At 47.0% G+C, this 16,090-nt stretch overlaps 1 protein-coding gene across 4 annotated transcripts; it reads left to right on the top strand.

The window, feature by feature from the left end:
* The first annotated feature begins 4,855 nt into the window (after positions 1 to 4,855).
* LOC136505592 (putative disease resistance RPP13-like protein 3) lies at positions 4,856 to 14,021 on the top strand. Of its 4 annotated transcripts, none has more exons than XM_066500832.1 (10): positions 4,856 to 4,966; positions 5,296 to 5,370; positions 5,916 to 6,765; positions 9,503 to 11,291; positions 11,390 to 11,524; positions 12,090 to 12,351; positions 12,441 to 12,669; positions 12,764 to 12,914; positions 13,048 to 13,293; positions 13,582 to 14,021. In XM_066500832.1, exons 3-9 carry the CDS (start codon positions 6,008 to 6,010, stop codon positions 13,264 to 13,266), a joined length of 3,543 nt encoding a protein of 1,180 aa, XP_066356929.1. In that variant the 5' UTR covers positions 4,856 to 4,966; positions 5,296 to 5,370; positions 5,916 to 6,007; the 3' UTR covers positions 13,267 to 13,293; positions 13,582 to 14,021. The 4 variants fall into 4 exon arrangements, with proteins under 4 accessions (XP_066356929.1, XP_066356881.1, XP_066357041.1 ...); XM_066500784.1 differs by having other exon boundaries at positions 5,904 to 6,765; XM_066500944.1 differs by lacking the exon at positions 5,296 to 5,370 and having other exon boundaries at positions 4,889 to 4,966.
* The last annotated feature ends 2,069 nt before the right edge of the window (positions 14,022 to 16,090 follow it).

The raw sequence follows: 16,090 nt of genomic DNA, 5'->3' as shown, positions 1-16,090 counted from the left end.
TGGACCGTGTGGCGGTGAAGCTTGAGCAAGACTTGGCGCCGATGGACGATGGCAACGGTGAAGAGCAAGTAAAGTCAAGATCGATGAACCAATATGATCATATGATGATATGAAGTGGATCATATCATTGTTGATCGTGTTGGTGCATGTGTTGCATCAACATTGGAGGAGATGGAATGGAATACGCAAGGTAAAGGTATAACCTAGGGCATTTCATTTCACCGGTCATAGGTGTGTAGAGAAGTTTATGACCGGGTTTAAGATAGATGGCCGTACTATCAAGAGAGGCAAACTTGTTTGCATATCGGTCATCTAGTGCCACTCGAGTGATCTAACTTTGCATTGTCGCTAGGATCGAGTGGCGTGGCAAGTTGAGTGGCTAACATCCTTTGGAAAATGATTATGAAAATGCTAACACACATACACATGATGGTGTACACTTGGTGGTGTTGGCACATTTACAAAGGAGGTGATGTTTGCAGGGTTGCCTATTTTCTATTGAGCCGGATGCAAATTCTTGGTGGTTAGCATATTGGAGCAAGGGTGAAGAAGTTAGAAGTAAAAACGAGTTGATCGCGAAGATGCTGGCGTCGGTCAACTGACCGGACGCTGGATCTGAATGCACCGGACGCTGGCAGGCTGTGTCCGGTCAGGCTGACGTACAGTGACGCAGTAGCTGGAGTGCGACCGGACGCTGGCTGCGTCCGATCAAGTGTGACCGGACGCGTCCGGTCGAGGTCGGTACCTTACTGGAAACGACCGGACGCTGGGGGTTCAGCGTCCGGTCAGTTGAAGCTGTTGCGTCTGGTCAGGTCAAGTAACCGTTGGAACCGGGACACGTGGCCATCTGCGGGCGACCGGACGCTGAGGTCCAGCATCCGGTCAACACGACCGGAGCGTCCAGTCGGCCCGACCGTTGCCCAGTGAAGGGGTAACGGCTAGTTTAGCCCTTGGGGCTATAAATAGAAGTGTACACTCGGTCATGGCTGGAGTGGAGCACCTCAAGGGACTTAGTGTCCATGCTTGTGAGTGCTTAGGAGCCCTCCATCACACATATACTTGATAGTGATCATTCGATTGTGTGAGTGAGCGATTCTAGTACGATTGCATCGTGAGGTTGCATCGAGTGGCACTAGGTGATCGAGCTGCAAGCTGGTGGTGCTTGTTACTCTTGGAGGTTGCCACCTCCTAGACGGCTTGGTGGTGGTCTCCGTCGAAGCGCGCAAGAAGCTTGTGCGGTGCTCCGGAGAAGTGCTTGTGAGGGGCATTGTGCTCGCCCCGCGGGAGCCGCGAAGAGCAACTCTAGTAAAGCGTGTCATTGAGCTACCCTCACTCAAGGGGTAGGTTCTTGCGGCGCCCGACGTGCGGGCTTAGCGGGTGATGCTAATTAGCCGCCGAATCACCAAGTGAGCGGTCGACACAACGGGGACTAGCGTGTTGGCAAACACGTGAACCTCGGGAGAAAAATCATTGTGTCAACCTTTGGTCTTCCCGTTGGTTTGTATCCCCGTTACACAAGCTTGCAATTACTTTTATACATATTAAGCTTGTGTAGTTGCTCTTGTAATTAGATAGCTTGTGTAGCTTACTAATTACCTTCTTACTTGTGTAGCATAGAAGTAGCTCCCTTGCGTGGCTAATTTGGTTTTAGTAACCTTGTTAGTCACATTGCTTAGTTTGTGTAGCTAAGTATTTGCGCTCTCTAATTAGGCATTGGTTGCCTTGTTATTGAGCATTGCTAGTGAGCATCGTTAGCTTTGTGCTTTTGCTTATAAGCATGTGTAGGAGCTCCCTTGTCGCTTAAAGTACTAGTGGCATAGGTTTGTGTAACCTTGCTCCTAGAATTGTTTAGGAGAGCTCTAGCCAGCCCGGCACCTTTGTTGCATAATTATTATCTTTGCAAGGTGCTAGTGAACATATATAGTGGGGTATAGTCTTGGCTAGACCGATAGTTTTAATTCCGCATTTGTATCGGTTAGCCGACGCGATTAAGTTTTAGAAAAGACTATTCACCCCCCCTCTAGTCGCCATCTCGACCCTTCACCATGCCTGGGCCGAAGGCCAAGCCCATAGCCCTACGAGGCACGGCCCATGAGGCACGGCGCCCGTTGGCCATATATACATTTATATATAAGAACCAGATAGAAATTGAGTTGAATTCCATCTCCATCCTGCAGGTGCTTTGACTGCCAGGGGTTCAGGCTCAAGAGCTGCCCTACCTATGGCAAAGGAGGTCTCACACCCGAGCAGCGAGGGGAGAGATAGAGAATGAATCAACCATACAATACAACTACAAAAAAATGCATACTACCAGCCTCCTGCTCGGTGTCCGCGGCTGGTGTCGCCACGACAACGCGTCCGCGTGCTCTTGCCCCCCCCACCCCCACCCACACCCACGGCGGTGCGTCCTCCAGCTCCCCCACGGCGGCGCGTCCGCGTGCTCCTGCTCCCCCAGACTTTCACTTCATACATGGAAACTGCCGGAGCATAGGGCATCCAAATCTAAAACCGATCAGGAATCCAGAGAATTACACTCAACTCCAATCAGGCAACACCGGGGAGTCAAGGAAGCATATCAGCATGCAATCCCACGAGACCTTCCGCTACTCCAAGCAACGACACAGATTTTGCTCTCCCGGGAAAGAATGGAAAGCAGAGGACCGCGCTGCCGGTGGAAGCGCATCCTCCCGCTACCCCCACGGCGGCGCGCCCCCTCGACGGCCTGGAACCCGCTGCGCTGCTTGGCAGGCTGATGTGCAGCGACAAGTCCGGGGACGTCGCTGACGCAGGGAGGTGGAGGAGGGTGGCCACGGCGCTGAGATGGCGTGAGCGCGGCGTGGGCGAGCGCCAGCGAACTCTCTTGCTTCGACCGCGTCCATGGCGCGGCACGCTCTGTCACGGCGGCCCAGAGCGGAGGGAGCACGAGGCGAGCGAGGGGCTTGGTCTACTCCGGTGGCCGGTGGTGTGGACGGAGGATGCGGAAGAAGGGATTGCAGGGAGGGCCACCGGGGACGAGCGGAGGCGAGCAAAGTCGAGCGCTGGAGGTGACGGGAATCGAGCAGCGAGCCTGGCCCCTAGAAAACGACTTGCTCCCACGTTCTTCCGGGCATGTCCAGGCAACTAAACATATTCAACTTGGCCCTGTGGAGCTGGCCAGAGCGAAGGTAGGGAACCAAACAGGCATGTACTTGTTTTGTGCAAAAATGTGGTCACACAATACTCAAATCACAAAATAGATCGAGAATCTTATGGTGCACCCTGTCAATATATGATGGTCCGATATTCTAGGATTGCTAATATCAGATGGCCCGGTAGGCAGTAGCACACACCGAACTGTCCACTATTCTCGGGTTGTTCCCCAAAAGAGATAAATCTCATGCATCGTGTAAGTTGCACAGTGGTGGATGGCTATAGGTTTATAGCAAACTAGCAAAGAGTAATTATCGTATGGCTAGTCTATAAGCAAACTAGCAAAGAGTAAATACCGTGATTACATGACAAAGAACAACAGAGAGACCGGTTGAGGTCCCTACAGGCTCTCTACTAGTGGCTAAGTGTGTGACAAGCTCAACTGAGGTCTTTTCTATCTTATATACCTAACTAGGGCCAAAGCGGAAGGAAACATATGGGAAAAACATCTCTCCAGTTTCCATTTCTATAATTCTTTTTGGTAGAAATATGATTGGGTTCAGAAAAGCCTAGGTAATAAATAGGATTGGAATATGCAAAACATGCTAAAATAGATAAATACGTACAAAGAGCTAGAAAATTAAGTTAGGCACTTGATGAAACGTGATTAGTGAATGGCGGGTGTTGGAGAGATGTTTTTGTGCTTTATATTAGCTGGGTTCACATGAGGGAAGGAGAGAGTGAAAATTGGGAGACATAGGGGCACGAACAGGAGGTATATAGATGGCCAAACGGGCAGCCTAACCCTGCCATTACCCGGCACGACTTTATGGGGCACGACACTATAGATTATCCGTGCCACGCGTGCCTAGTAGTGCCACCGTGCCGGCATCTCGGCTCAGGCACAACACTACAGCCGGTTAGCCGTGTCGTGCCGGTACTACAGGCCTGGCGGCCCGCCGCGCCGCCGCGAGAGAGGCCGAGGTCTCGAGGACGCGCCTCCGCCTGCGCTGTCGTGCGCGAGGATGAGGGCCTGAGGCCACGCCTCCGCCTGTGTCGCCACGTGCTTGCACCACCGCATGCATCGCCGCCTGCGTAGCTACATGTGAGGTTGAGGTCATGCATCTGCCTCCGCCTCCGCCTCTGCCTGTGAGGCTGGGGTGGGTGCGAGCGTTAGCGGGCGCATGTGGAGCAGCTGAAGGAAGAAGAAGAAGCTCCGGGGCCATTGGATTTTGATCCAACAGATGTGAATCATTGCCAGATTAGATGCAAAAATGTAGGCACCCTGACACTGATAATCATACTATTATTGTCGGTTCTTCTATCTAACCGGCAGTGTTATATCACTCCTAGAACATGGGTCAAGCAAGCAGAGAGAAAGGGGGTCTTCATTGCTGGCTACTGCTGGTTAAATAAGATCCCCAGTCAATTAGTTTGTTCGCCTGTTGGTTTTAGCCAGAGTTTATCAGTCAGTCAACAATATTTTCCTCTCACAACAAACTAGCAACAGCTAGGCTTATCAGCCGAGAAACCAATCAGTAAACAGGCTGATTGTTAGATTTTGGGCTTACGGTCTGATAGTGAAATATAATCACTGGCGGCTTATCTTATCCGACAGTGATTACCGGTTCATTGAGTGACTAGTACGTCGTGCTTCGAACAAAAGAAAAGGTTGACGTGAGCATCTTGCTTTTCCATTTTTCCCGGTCTTCCACTTGCGAGTCGTGACCCACTCACTACCCACCAAAGGCATATTAAGCATAAATCTTCCTCCGATCTACTACGTCTGTTCCTCAACTTGTGAAAGCTAGCTAGCCCCTCCCGGCTCCCTCCTCAGGTCAGTGCTAATTCTCGCTCGCTAGTTAATCGATCTTCCTTTCCTGCTGCTCATGAAGACACTTAGGGCTCGTTTGGTTGGGTGAAATCCAACCAGGAACCCTTCCAGCTGATTAAAACAAGTATAAAGTAGTGAAGTATTCCTGGTAGGAATAGATCCAGGAGTTGGTTCCCTGCCAAACGAACAGGCCCTTAATTGATTCCGAGGCCGGGAGGGAGGGATATAGCATAGCGCCTGTAGTACGTATAATATGCATGAGTAAGCTCGGCTCATCAGTCTTAACCTGCATGTTAGGCTAACCTCCCTCCAATACATCTCCTACCTAACAGGTTTCTGCTGGAGTGCTTTGCTGGATCTAGGACTGCCTACTACGGACTGCGCCACCAACCCCATGCATGATCCAGGTGGGAGATCGAGCTTAGTCTTTGAGCCATAAGACAGATTAGGCTGTATTTTTGCCCAGACCTTGTCTTAATTAAACGAAATTTTACTTTTCCGGAACTGATGCCACTATGAGCTCCAATATATTATGAAACTTTCATGGACTTAATTTGGTATCTACTAGCTTTCACCATCATTAACTAGCAGGCTGCTGGCCCATGTATTACAAGGACAATTTTCGTAAATAAAACATATATATAGTTTAGATGTTTATAACTGGAGCAGACTAGTCCAGACCTTTCCAAACACGGCCTGTTAGATGGACTACAGTCTGCATAACCCCTTTAATTTGTTTTGTACAATACAATCATTCTTCTTTACCTAATTAAGTTTTTAGCATCTATGTATTTTTAGCCTTCATAATATATATCTCGTCGATCGTCAGTTCGTCATGTAGAAAGAATAGCACACGCGTGTGTGTATGAGAAAACACCAAGTGGTCACTTTTGCCGCTCTATCAATCAGCCTTTTCTCACTACTCTAACTAGCTAATTAGTCCGCAATGCAGGACAACATCGATTCTAACAGCTTCAAAGATATCGATCAATCGCCTTAATTTTTGCCCACCGCAAGCAAATTGATCGCCTCTCCGCTAGCTACATGAGCTGCCGATCAGCCGTGGATCTCATGACAGGGGCCATTGGGCACCTGCTCACCAAGCTTGGCGAGTTCCTCAAGCAGGAGCACAATCTGCGAACAAGCATGAAGGGAGACATAGAGTCTCTTGAGACACAGCTGAGGAGAATGGACGATGCCCTATCCGAGATGATGCCACGGGCGCAGCAGGAGTACGATAAGTATTGTGCATATGAGCTGAGAGAGCTGTCATATGACGCAGAGGATATCGTCAACAACTTACTGTTGACCATGGACGATGGCTCGGAGCCTATGACCAATAACCAAGACAGCTTCAGGGACACGTGGGAAGACATCAAGGCCCGAGTCAAAAATCTGGATGCCTGGCGTGCTGGAATTGTGGCTAAACCTACCACTAGGCCTGTTGACCCATCTCTTGAGGACAGGTTCATGCAAGTCAGACAGCTTGTTGGCATCCACAAATTACAAGCTGAGCTCATAACCAGGATGTCTTCATCTTCTTCTCAGCGATTGAAGATAGTATCCATCCTGGGGGCCGGAGGAATGGGCAAGACCACTCTTGCAAAAGCAGTCTATGAAAATATTAGAGGGGATTTCCATTGTAGCGCTTTTGTTTCTGTTGGCCGACAAGCTGACATGAAGAAAGCCCTGAGGGATATTCTCATAGACCTTGGCAAGAAAAGATACAGCGATCTTAACATGACCATGCTGAATGAAGGGGAGCTCATCGACGAACTCCAGCATTTCCTTGAGAACAAGAGGTATGCATTAGCCGGCCGATATCTTTGCCTCCATTTTTTCTGACAATTGTTCATTCAAAGCATACATATTATTTGAGTTTTTTAATTTGAGTATATAAGTGCACATAGTTACAAATATCCTATTTATTCCTACAGTTTCAAAATGTAGTTTTGTCATGAGTCAAAATTTTCTAATGTTCATCAGGTTTATAGAAAAATGGCCAAAACTTAATTACAAGATCAAATTATTTTGGTTAAATCCCCCATGGAATATGTATTGATGGTTCATTTATTTGGTACTATAGATGTTAATGTATTAGAAGTTGCACTGATTAAGGGTCAGTTTGTACAAAATGCTGAGGCAAACTTTGGCAATGATTTGAGTATTGAACATCTAAGGTCAAACCCGTTAAATCATGGCACACCAAACTAGGGTAAGGAACTAAGGCGTGGGAAAGTGTAGAAAGTTGTGACATAATATGGCAATAAACCAAGTAGGGTCCTGAAAATGTTACTCCTGTTCTCATATAGATGTTTGTTGTCGTTGTTTTTTATCACTAGCAACACTGGCATAGGGTAGTGGAGGCGAAGTTGGGTGCTTGCCCCCCTCTTCCTCCACACTCTGACCACTGCAAGTCTTCTGAGTTGTAGCTTAACTGACCACCCCCTATAGTTGGTCAAACAGGCCGCACGACACGGCACTAGCACGGGCACGGCCAGGCACGGCACTACGCGGTACGGTAGACTAGCCATGCCGTGCCTGTTAGTGCCGCCGTGCCGAGGTGCCGGCCCAGGCACGGCACTATCAGGTCTTAGCCGTGCCGTGCCGTGTCACTGGGCACGGCGGCCCAGCAGTGCGATCGCTTGCTGGGGCTGCGCCGTCGTGTCATGCGCATCCGCTCGCGCGCTGGAGCCACGTTGAGCCCGCATCCTCCCTGCCAGATCCGCCGGCGTGCTCGTGCTCGCTAGATCCACCGCCAGCGGACTCCTCTGCGCCGGATCCGCCGCCAGCAGACTTCTCCGCGCTAGATCCGCCACCAGCAGACTGCTCCGCGCCGGATTCGCCGGCGGGCTCGTGCTTGCCGGATCCGCCACCAGTGGACTCCTCCTCGCCGGATCCGCCACCGGAGAGCTCGTCCCCGCCGGATCCGCCGCCGGCGGCCTTGTGCTTGCCGGATCCGCCACCAACGGACTCCTTCTCGTTGGATCCACCACCGGAGAGCTCCTCCCCGCCGGATCCGCCGCCGGTGGGCTCGTGCTTGCCGGATCCACCACCAACGGACTCCTTCTCGCTGGATCCGCCACCAGAGAGCTCCTCCTCGCCGGATCCGCCATCGGAGAGCTCCTCCCCGCCGGATCCGCCACCAACAGACTCCACCTCGCCGGATCTGTGCCAGGAGATGGATAGAGAGAGGCACCGCCTTGCTTGCTGGATGTGGAGAGGGAGAGGGAGGGTCCGTGTCGCACGGGGAAGAGATGGAGCGCCACATGGGGAGAGCTCCACACGGGGAAGAGGGAGGGACGCTGCCCTGCCTGCTGGCTATGGAGAGGGAGAGGGAGATGGAGCGACAGCGCTGCACGGGGGAGGGAGCGCCGCGTGCGCTCGGGTGAAGATAGGGCGGATGCGCAGACGGAGAGAGAGGGAGAGGCTGAGTGAAACCCTAACTAAGTCACCATGTATATACTAAAACGTGATATCGGGCCATGCCCGGGCCAGCACTACGGGCCAGAATGGCGGCCTAGGCACGGCACTAATGCCGGGCCGTGCCAGGCACGGGCACGAAGGCCATCGTTCCGGGCCGTGCTGATTCGTGTCGTGCTTGGGCCGGCCCGTAGTGCCCGGGCCAGATGGCCAACTATACCCCCCCTCCTCCTTTGTTTGACATCACGCTCCACCACTATAATCTGATGTATCATGCTCGTATGCCAAGTGTTGGGTTCAGTGTCGAGTAGAGGAGCTATATCAAGGTCAAGGCCGGATGCCGATCAGAAGGCCCCTGCCCCTTCTTATATAGTTTTGAGGTATAGGGTTGCATATATAAAGAGTCCATGCCAAACTGGTTTACATGGATTTTCTAGTTGGTTACAACAGAGTCCCGATCCCGTCGGTTTCCATGTATACCTATATATTCCTTGTCCGCCAAGTAGATGATGCATTCCTTGTCCAGATTCACCCTGGGCCAGTAGGTCCCGACCACCCCTGCTTGGGAAGCCGGGTATGGCCTCAGTGAGGGTACATTGGGCCATGTATTTGTCAATAGCCCTCCTAAGCCTCTTGTGCGATTCAAAAAATAGGATAGAGGTTCAACCCTAATCTTCTTGTGTTCTTCTGATCCCTGGGTGTATGACATCTGCGGTACAATTGTCATCCCTACTCTAGAAAGCAATAGATCCAAACACTCTCTGCAGTCCTGACAGAAGTCGAGCACTCGGTCTGTCTACAATCAATAAGTGTGTGTAGTGATGTGGGAAAACTTTTATGTTTCAGTTATCATGCTTATGTTTTTTGTTTGTCATATCTATAAGAGAGGCATATCACATCGAATCACTGTTCATCCGACGCGCACACAATCGGATCATCGCAGATAAACAGTAACGGAGCACGATGAACAGTATCCGACCCGATAAGGAACAGTACCTTTTTTCCCCTCGCTGCGCCCACTGTTGCCCGCGCGAAGTGCGGGGTTACCTGCTAGTACATATATATATGTCTAGATAGTTGTCCTAATTTGTGGTTCTTTCTTTTTTATATGAATAGGTTCTTAATTGTTATTGATGATATAAGGGGCATACCATCATGGGAAGTAATTAAATGTGCTTTAGTGGACAATGGTTGTGGAAGTAGACTAGTCACAACTTCTCGTGTACTCGACGCCGCAGAATTGAGTGGTGAAGTTTTGGAGCTGATGCCCCTTTCTATTGATGGCTCTAAGGAACTATTCTATGCCACATTATGTGGTCGTAAAGGCGCACTTAGTTTTGATCCACTAGATGAGCAGACCACTGAATACATTCTACAGAAATGTGGTTGTGTACCATTAGCTATAATTATGATAGCTAGTTTGTTTGCTGGTAAACCACAAGAGGAATGGACTGAGGTGTACAACTCTATTGGATTTGGGCAGGAAGATAATATGGGTGCTGAGAACAACACAAGAAAGATAATCCAGTTTAGTTACTATGACCTGCCAAGCCATCTGAAGACCTGCCTGTTGTATTTGAGCATATTTCCTGATGACCACGTGATTGAGAAAGACACACTGGTGTGGAGATGGGTAGCCGAAGGCTTTGTGCATGACGACGGAGAGCTAGAGGAATCATTATTTAAGGTCGGAGAGAGGTACTTGTATGAGCTTGTTAGTAGAAGCATGATCAAGACAGTAGAAAATGAGGACACCAACATATGTGTTTGCGGTGTTGAAGGCATGGTGCTGGACTGGATTCGTACTGTGGCAAGAGAAGAAAACTTTGTCAATGCATCGGCGGATTGGTATGACGAAGATCAACATCAAAGTAACAATGCTCGTATAATGGCCATCCATAATAGAATCCTGGACAAACCACATGGCGTCATGGCAAGAAAATGGAAACCAAAAGTGAGGTCATTTAATGGCACTGACTGTAGTATTAGCAGAACGACGTTGCTGCACACAACTTTCCAGGTTTTACGTGTCCTTTCCTTAGAAGGTTGTAAGTTAACTGCAGATTGTTCTGATGGTCTGAAAAATCTTATCGCGGGGTTAATTCACCTGAGATACCTTGGGCTTGGTGGAACGTATCTTTGGGGTGTGAAGATTGAAATTGGCCATTTAAGATACTTACAGACACTAGACTTGACGGATACCGACATATGGGCATTGCCACGTGGTATTACTCAGCTAAGACAACTCAAGTGCTTGCGATGTTTTGCCTTAAGAGAACTAAAATCACCAAAGGGTTTGGGAAACCTAACATCGTTGGAAGAGCTGTGGTTGGCTAAAGCTCATAATTCCCCAAACTTTACTAAAGAGCTGAGCAAGCTGAGCAACCTGACAGAGCTAAGGGTGCTCCATATTGTCACACCGTACAGTTTGGGTGGAAAACAGCAGGAAGCAGCCTTATTAGTGCAGTCTCTAAGCAAATTGCAGAAAATCGAAGTACTAGAGCTCCGTATTGGTGGAGCAATGCAAATTTATTATTTGGGACAAGGGGGCAGTAATAAGGAGCCTCAACATCATGTCATTGCTCCTGGTTCATTTCCCAAATTGCGCTACATGAAAATGAATACCTGGCTGATTTCTCAACCGGGTGCTATGCCACGGCTTAAATCTATTGAGCTCGTCATTCATGTGTGGGCTCTCAAGGATGCCAACTTTGACTTCCAGGACTTCTATAAATTGAGTTACCTTCGTTTTCTTGAGAAAGCTCATGTTGGAATCAACTGTCTGGGAGCCAAGATAGAGGATGCAGAGGAGGCAGAGGCAAGGCTGAGACGCGCAGTCCAAAGCCATCCCAACCGTCCCACGCTTACTCTTGACAGAGTTGGTAGGTGTGTAGACGATAAGCAGGTACTGCTACTACTCTGCTTGCTACTAGTGTTTCTTTTGTTTTCCTTTCTTCAAGCTACACACCCATGCATGGCATGATAAGTGGCGATTGCCTGCAGATACCCTTCCGCGGTGGTTTACACGGTTCTCGATTGGCACCACAAGTCATGCCACTGGAATTATTGAGAGAAATTACAAATGATTTCAACGAGGAACAAAGAGTTGGTAGTGGGACATTTGGAACAGTATACAAGGCAAGTAATATAGACCATGAGTACTGTCTGTTTAGTCAATATAGTATTTACAAATTACGACAAACACTTTTACCTGTTGGGATCGACATGGGACTGCTAGGTGCTAGCAGGACAAGCAACTTGATGCATAGATTATATTGAAAATGTGTAGTTGCTTTTTCTATAAATTCTAGCTAATGCATGCCAGGCAGGTAGGGTTCAGGCGCAACTCCAATCCGTCCCATGCATTATCAAAAAAAAACTGTCCTATGCATTACTTATCCACCATCATCAATTACATAAGGGACCATTATAACTACATTAGTGATTTCCTATACTATTCTATATTATTATACTAATATATTACATGGAGGTTATCTGTCTGTACAAAAAGATACCAGAGTATATCAATAAAGGACAAGCAGAAGAAAATTGAAGGGGCACGAGACTATATTATTAAAGGGCACGATAGCAATATCAAATAATATGTTAGGAGTGAGGACATTTTAATTTTGGTGATAATAAACAGACTCTATTTTGCTAATACGATAATGACATCAATGCCAAATGTTGGTATGTTGATTAGGGTGTCCTAAATGGCAAAGAGGTTGCCGTGAAATTGCTCCATTCAATGTCACAAAAACTCAACTATGAAGAGGACTTCATGAAGGAGTTCGAGAACCTTAGGAGACTCGACCATACTAATATTGTACAGCTACTTGGCTACTGCTATGAAACAAAGCGTATTTGCGTAGAGTATGAAGGAAAGTATGTTCTTGCTGATAACATTGATAGAGCTCTCTGCTTTGACTATATGCCCAATGGAAGTCTACAAGGGCACCTTAACGGTAAGATGATGGTGGTCCTATATATATGTATAGTATATTGGCAATATTTCTCATCATTACATTTTGTCCATCCCTCCCTGTTTCTGTAGATGAATCCCATGGACTGGACTGGCAGACACGCTATAAAATTATTAAGGGGACTTGCGAGGGTTTGAAATACCTTCACAGAGGATTGGAAAATCCTATGTTTCACTTAGATCTAAAACCTGGGAATATTTTACTCGACAAGAATATGGTACCAAAACTTGCAGATTTTGGTTTATCGAAGCTCGTCTGTGACAACCAGACTCAAGCCACATCAAACTTTTTAGGAACAATGTAACTTATTAATGCCTCTCTGAACCCAATTTTCTGAATCAACTAAATCGTGTTTTCTAACACTCTTGCATCTACAATTTATGATGTCATGCAGTCGATATTGTCCTCCCGAACACATTGAGCGCTCCTTTTTCTCCGATAAGTTTGACATATTCAGCTTGGGTGTTGTAATGATAGAGATAATTGCTGGGTCTAAAGGCTACGACAAGACAGCTGAAATGCCTTCCCAAGAATTTATTGATCACGTAAGTTAGGTCCCTTGTATCAAGATCCCTGGATATATATATACAAAACTCGAGTAATAGTATATATATAGTTTGTTATGCCTGGCACATTTGGATACTAAATGATACACTTTCTTTATGGATCAATCTATAGGTACAAGAAAACTGGAGAAAAAGGATACATCGGGCAACATTAGGCTGTACAAACTATGAATGCCATCAAGTGAAGAGATGCATTGAAATAGCACTACAATGTGTCCATCCTGAACGAATGCAAAGGCCTAACATTGAGGATATCATAAGTAGGCTGAAGGAAACTGAAAACAATACTGAGAAATCAGCCACAACTTCTTCCTCACAAAACGAGACATGACACACAGTGCTATGACATCTACACAAGGTAAGAAATCAACGACACAAATGTTCTTGTTTTCTTCAATTGGAATGTTTGATTAATTTTATTTGGCCATAACATTATTTAGAAATTCCATGGATGCTAAATAAAGAAAATCAAGTGCGCGCGGAGAAAGTCAATTCTTGTTCAAAACAAAATAATTACGGTTTTTCTACTCCACGCCAAGAACCAATCTTGGCGGGGAGGCTTTTGTTGGCCGCTATATATGCTTGTGTCAAAACGATATAAATTTTTATAAAGCTATGGTACATTATGCGTGTGGGTGATTTTCAGGTATAATTCAGTGGATTGACGTCCACTACTCACTACTGCAAATGGAGGGAGACGGTGTGCATCCTATCTGGTGAATGCAGCCACCACTTGATCTATGGAAACCTTCGCAACATGCATCGGAGGATGGTTTAGCAATAGGATCGCAACTTAATTGGTTTATTTGGTGATTGACTTAAGGTTGAAATCCCCATTCATTTTGGCTTTTAAGTGCTTGTATGTAATAAGGAACAGCCGATGCAGCCCATGGGTCTCTAGGCTAATTTTCTTATGTTTTATCTAAACAATGTATAACAACGTAATAAACTCACTGGACAAACCCAAGATGTGTGTGGGCCGTGCTCCCATATGTTACTAGGATGTCAAACATACCTAGTTTTGCAGATATTTTTTTTTGTTCTTCCATTCCATTTGATTAACATGGTTCTAAACTAGTACTTCTTTGTTGCGAGGTGTTGTATTAGTACTATGTATATGCATAATGCCCTGATCTTCAGCACTACTTTTCAGCCAATGAATAGTGCTTTTCTCAACAAATCAGTATCAGCATAAGTTAAATTTCGGCGAAACGAACAGGAACATGTAATCCTATATATGCATTGACATTTACTTGTTTGCAGTTAACGACCCTATATATGGAACGAACTTGATATCATGAAACCCCGTCGTGATGAGGACTACTGATTGAGCGAGCTGCTGGTCCGCCTAAACTTATGCTCGACAGTTGAAGCTAACCATACTCTACAATAATATATAGCAGCATTATTTTGGAATAATGCAGCTGCTTGCATTTGCGCTTGACGGCTTGAGACCAGAGGCATTAAGGGCTGCTTGGTTCCGTCGCTCGCAACCGTGATTTCTTGCCACGAGGATAAAAGCCAGGCCTTGTTTAGACCACCTCTAAATTCCAAGTTTTTTCACTCTCTCTCCATCACATCAATTTTTAGCCGTTTGCATGGAGCATTAAATGTAGGTAAAAAAATAACTAATTGCACAGTTTAGTTCGAAATCACGAGATGAATCTTTTGAGCTTAGTTTGTCCACGATTGGACAATATTTACCAAATAAGACGAAAGTGCTACTATTCATCGATTTGAAATTTTTTGCAATCTAAACATGGCCCCAGTACCTGCGTTTGGTTCTCTTGCTGAGTGCTTCGCGGACCGTGTAGGCAAGATTCTCCTTGCTCATGAGGGAGAGCCAAATTGGCTCGCTCGTCTGGGCTAACTCCTCGTTGACTGTGCGAGCGCAGCAAGCAAGGTGAGGCAAGGCCTCGACGGGATCCAAGAAGCCCCTAATTTTCGGTTGGTGGCTGAAGACATAGCCACCCACTGTGCAGCGTGCACATACCTGTGCTATAGCTTATCTAACAAACAATTGAAACAAAGGGCTATAATTAATTTTGCACGCATTTGATTTGAGATTTGGGCATGCTGCTATAAATTAGGAAAGACTTTAATCAACATTTTCATTTTGACTTTTTCCCCTATATATCTACTCAACTGAGAAGGACGAGGTCCACATCGTCGATGCATTGACCAAACCAACCTCGGCATCACCATGCTCACCCTGTAGTGCCATCACCGCCGGACTCACTAGCTATCCACCCCCTCCACACCACCTTGTACTAACCGAGGATGTTGCTCACTCCTATTGCCTCCACCGTTAGCCCTAATCATAGCATCCTTCTTCTCCCTCTCAAACTGGCATACTCGTCACCTGCATCACTTAACTGACTTCTCCCACTATTCTGAAGGGTGGCAACCCCGCTGTCCTGCCCCCACTGTGGCAATATCATCTCGACTACCATCATTGTTATTACAATTGAAGAACACCGCAATCCCTGACCTATAAAACCTAAAACCTTAACCACTAACCTTTCTTGAGTCGCTTGATCTCACTCTACTCAAATCCTTGGAGGAGACCTTGGCAGTCATGAATTTTTTTCTCTATTTTTTTTAAAAAAGAGAGCCGAGTAAGGCGGAGGAAGACAAGACATAGGACGACGACGTGACTTCGTGAGAGATACGACGACCGCATGAGCCACCGATGAGTCGGGCCGACCCACGTCCGTGATGTGCGTCACGTGCAAACACGCCTGAGAGAAGCATTCTCGCTAAAAATTCACCTCTTTTTTTTTCCCGGTCAATCGTGTGATAAGATAATTACTGCAACATAGCCATAACATGATCTAGCATTATTATGTATTATGATGCCCTGTGTTACTTCGTTTTAACCACAAGCCACAAATTAACTGCATGCTTCTAGAGAACACACAACGGTTAAGTTGGCTTGCATCCTTTTTTCCTAGTTTGTTTAGTACTTGTAGAGAAGTGTGTGAAGTGTAAAGTGCCCAACACGCCGTGCAAGTGCAAAGATCTGGCCGGGTCAGCTCAGCTCAGCAGGCTTGCCGTGGAGTGTAAGCTCCTCAACTTAACGGTCCAACAGCATTGAATAATGCTTAGAAGCCGAAGAAAGGGAAATCCATCCCTTAAAAAAATGACGCCACAAC

This window comes from Miscanthus floridulus, chromosome 1, assembly GCF_019320115.1.
Source record: "Miscanthus floridulus cultivar M001 chromosome 1, ASM1932011v1, whole genome shotgun sequence".
NCBI lineage: Eukaryota > Viridiplantae > Streptophyta > Magnoliopsida > Poales > Poaceae > Miscanthus > Miscanthus floridulus.
Note: the sequence above shows the minus strand (reverse complement) of the source record. Positions and strands in the feature narration are given on the sequence as shown.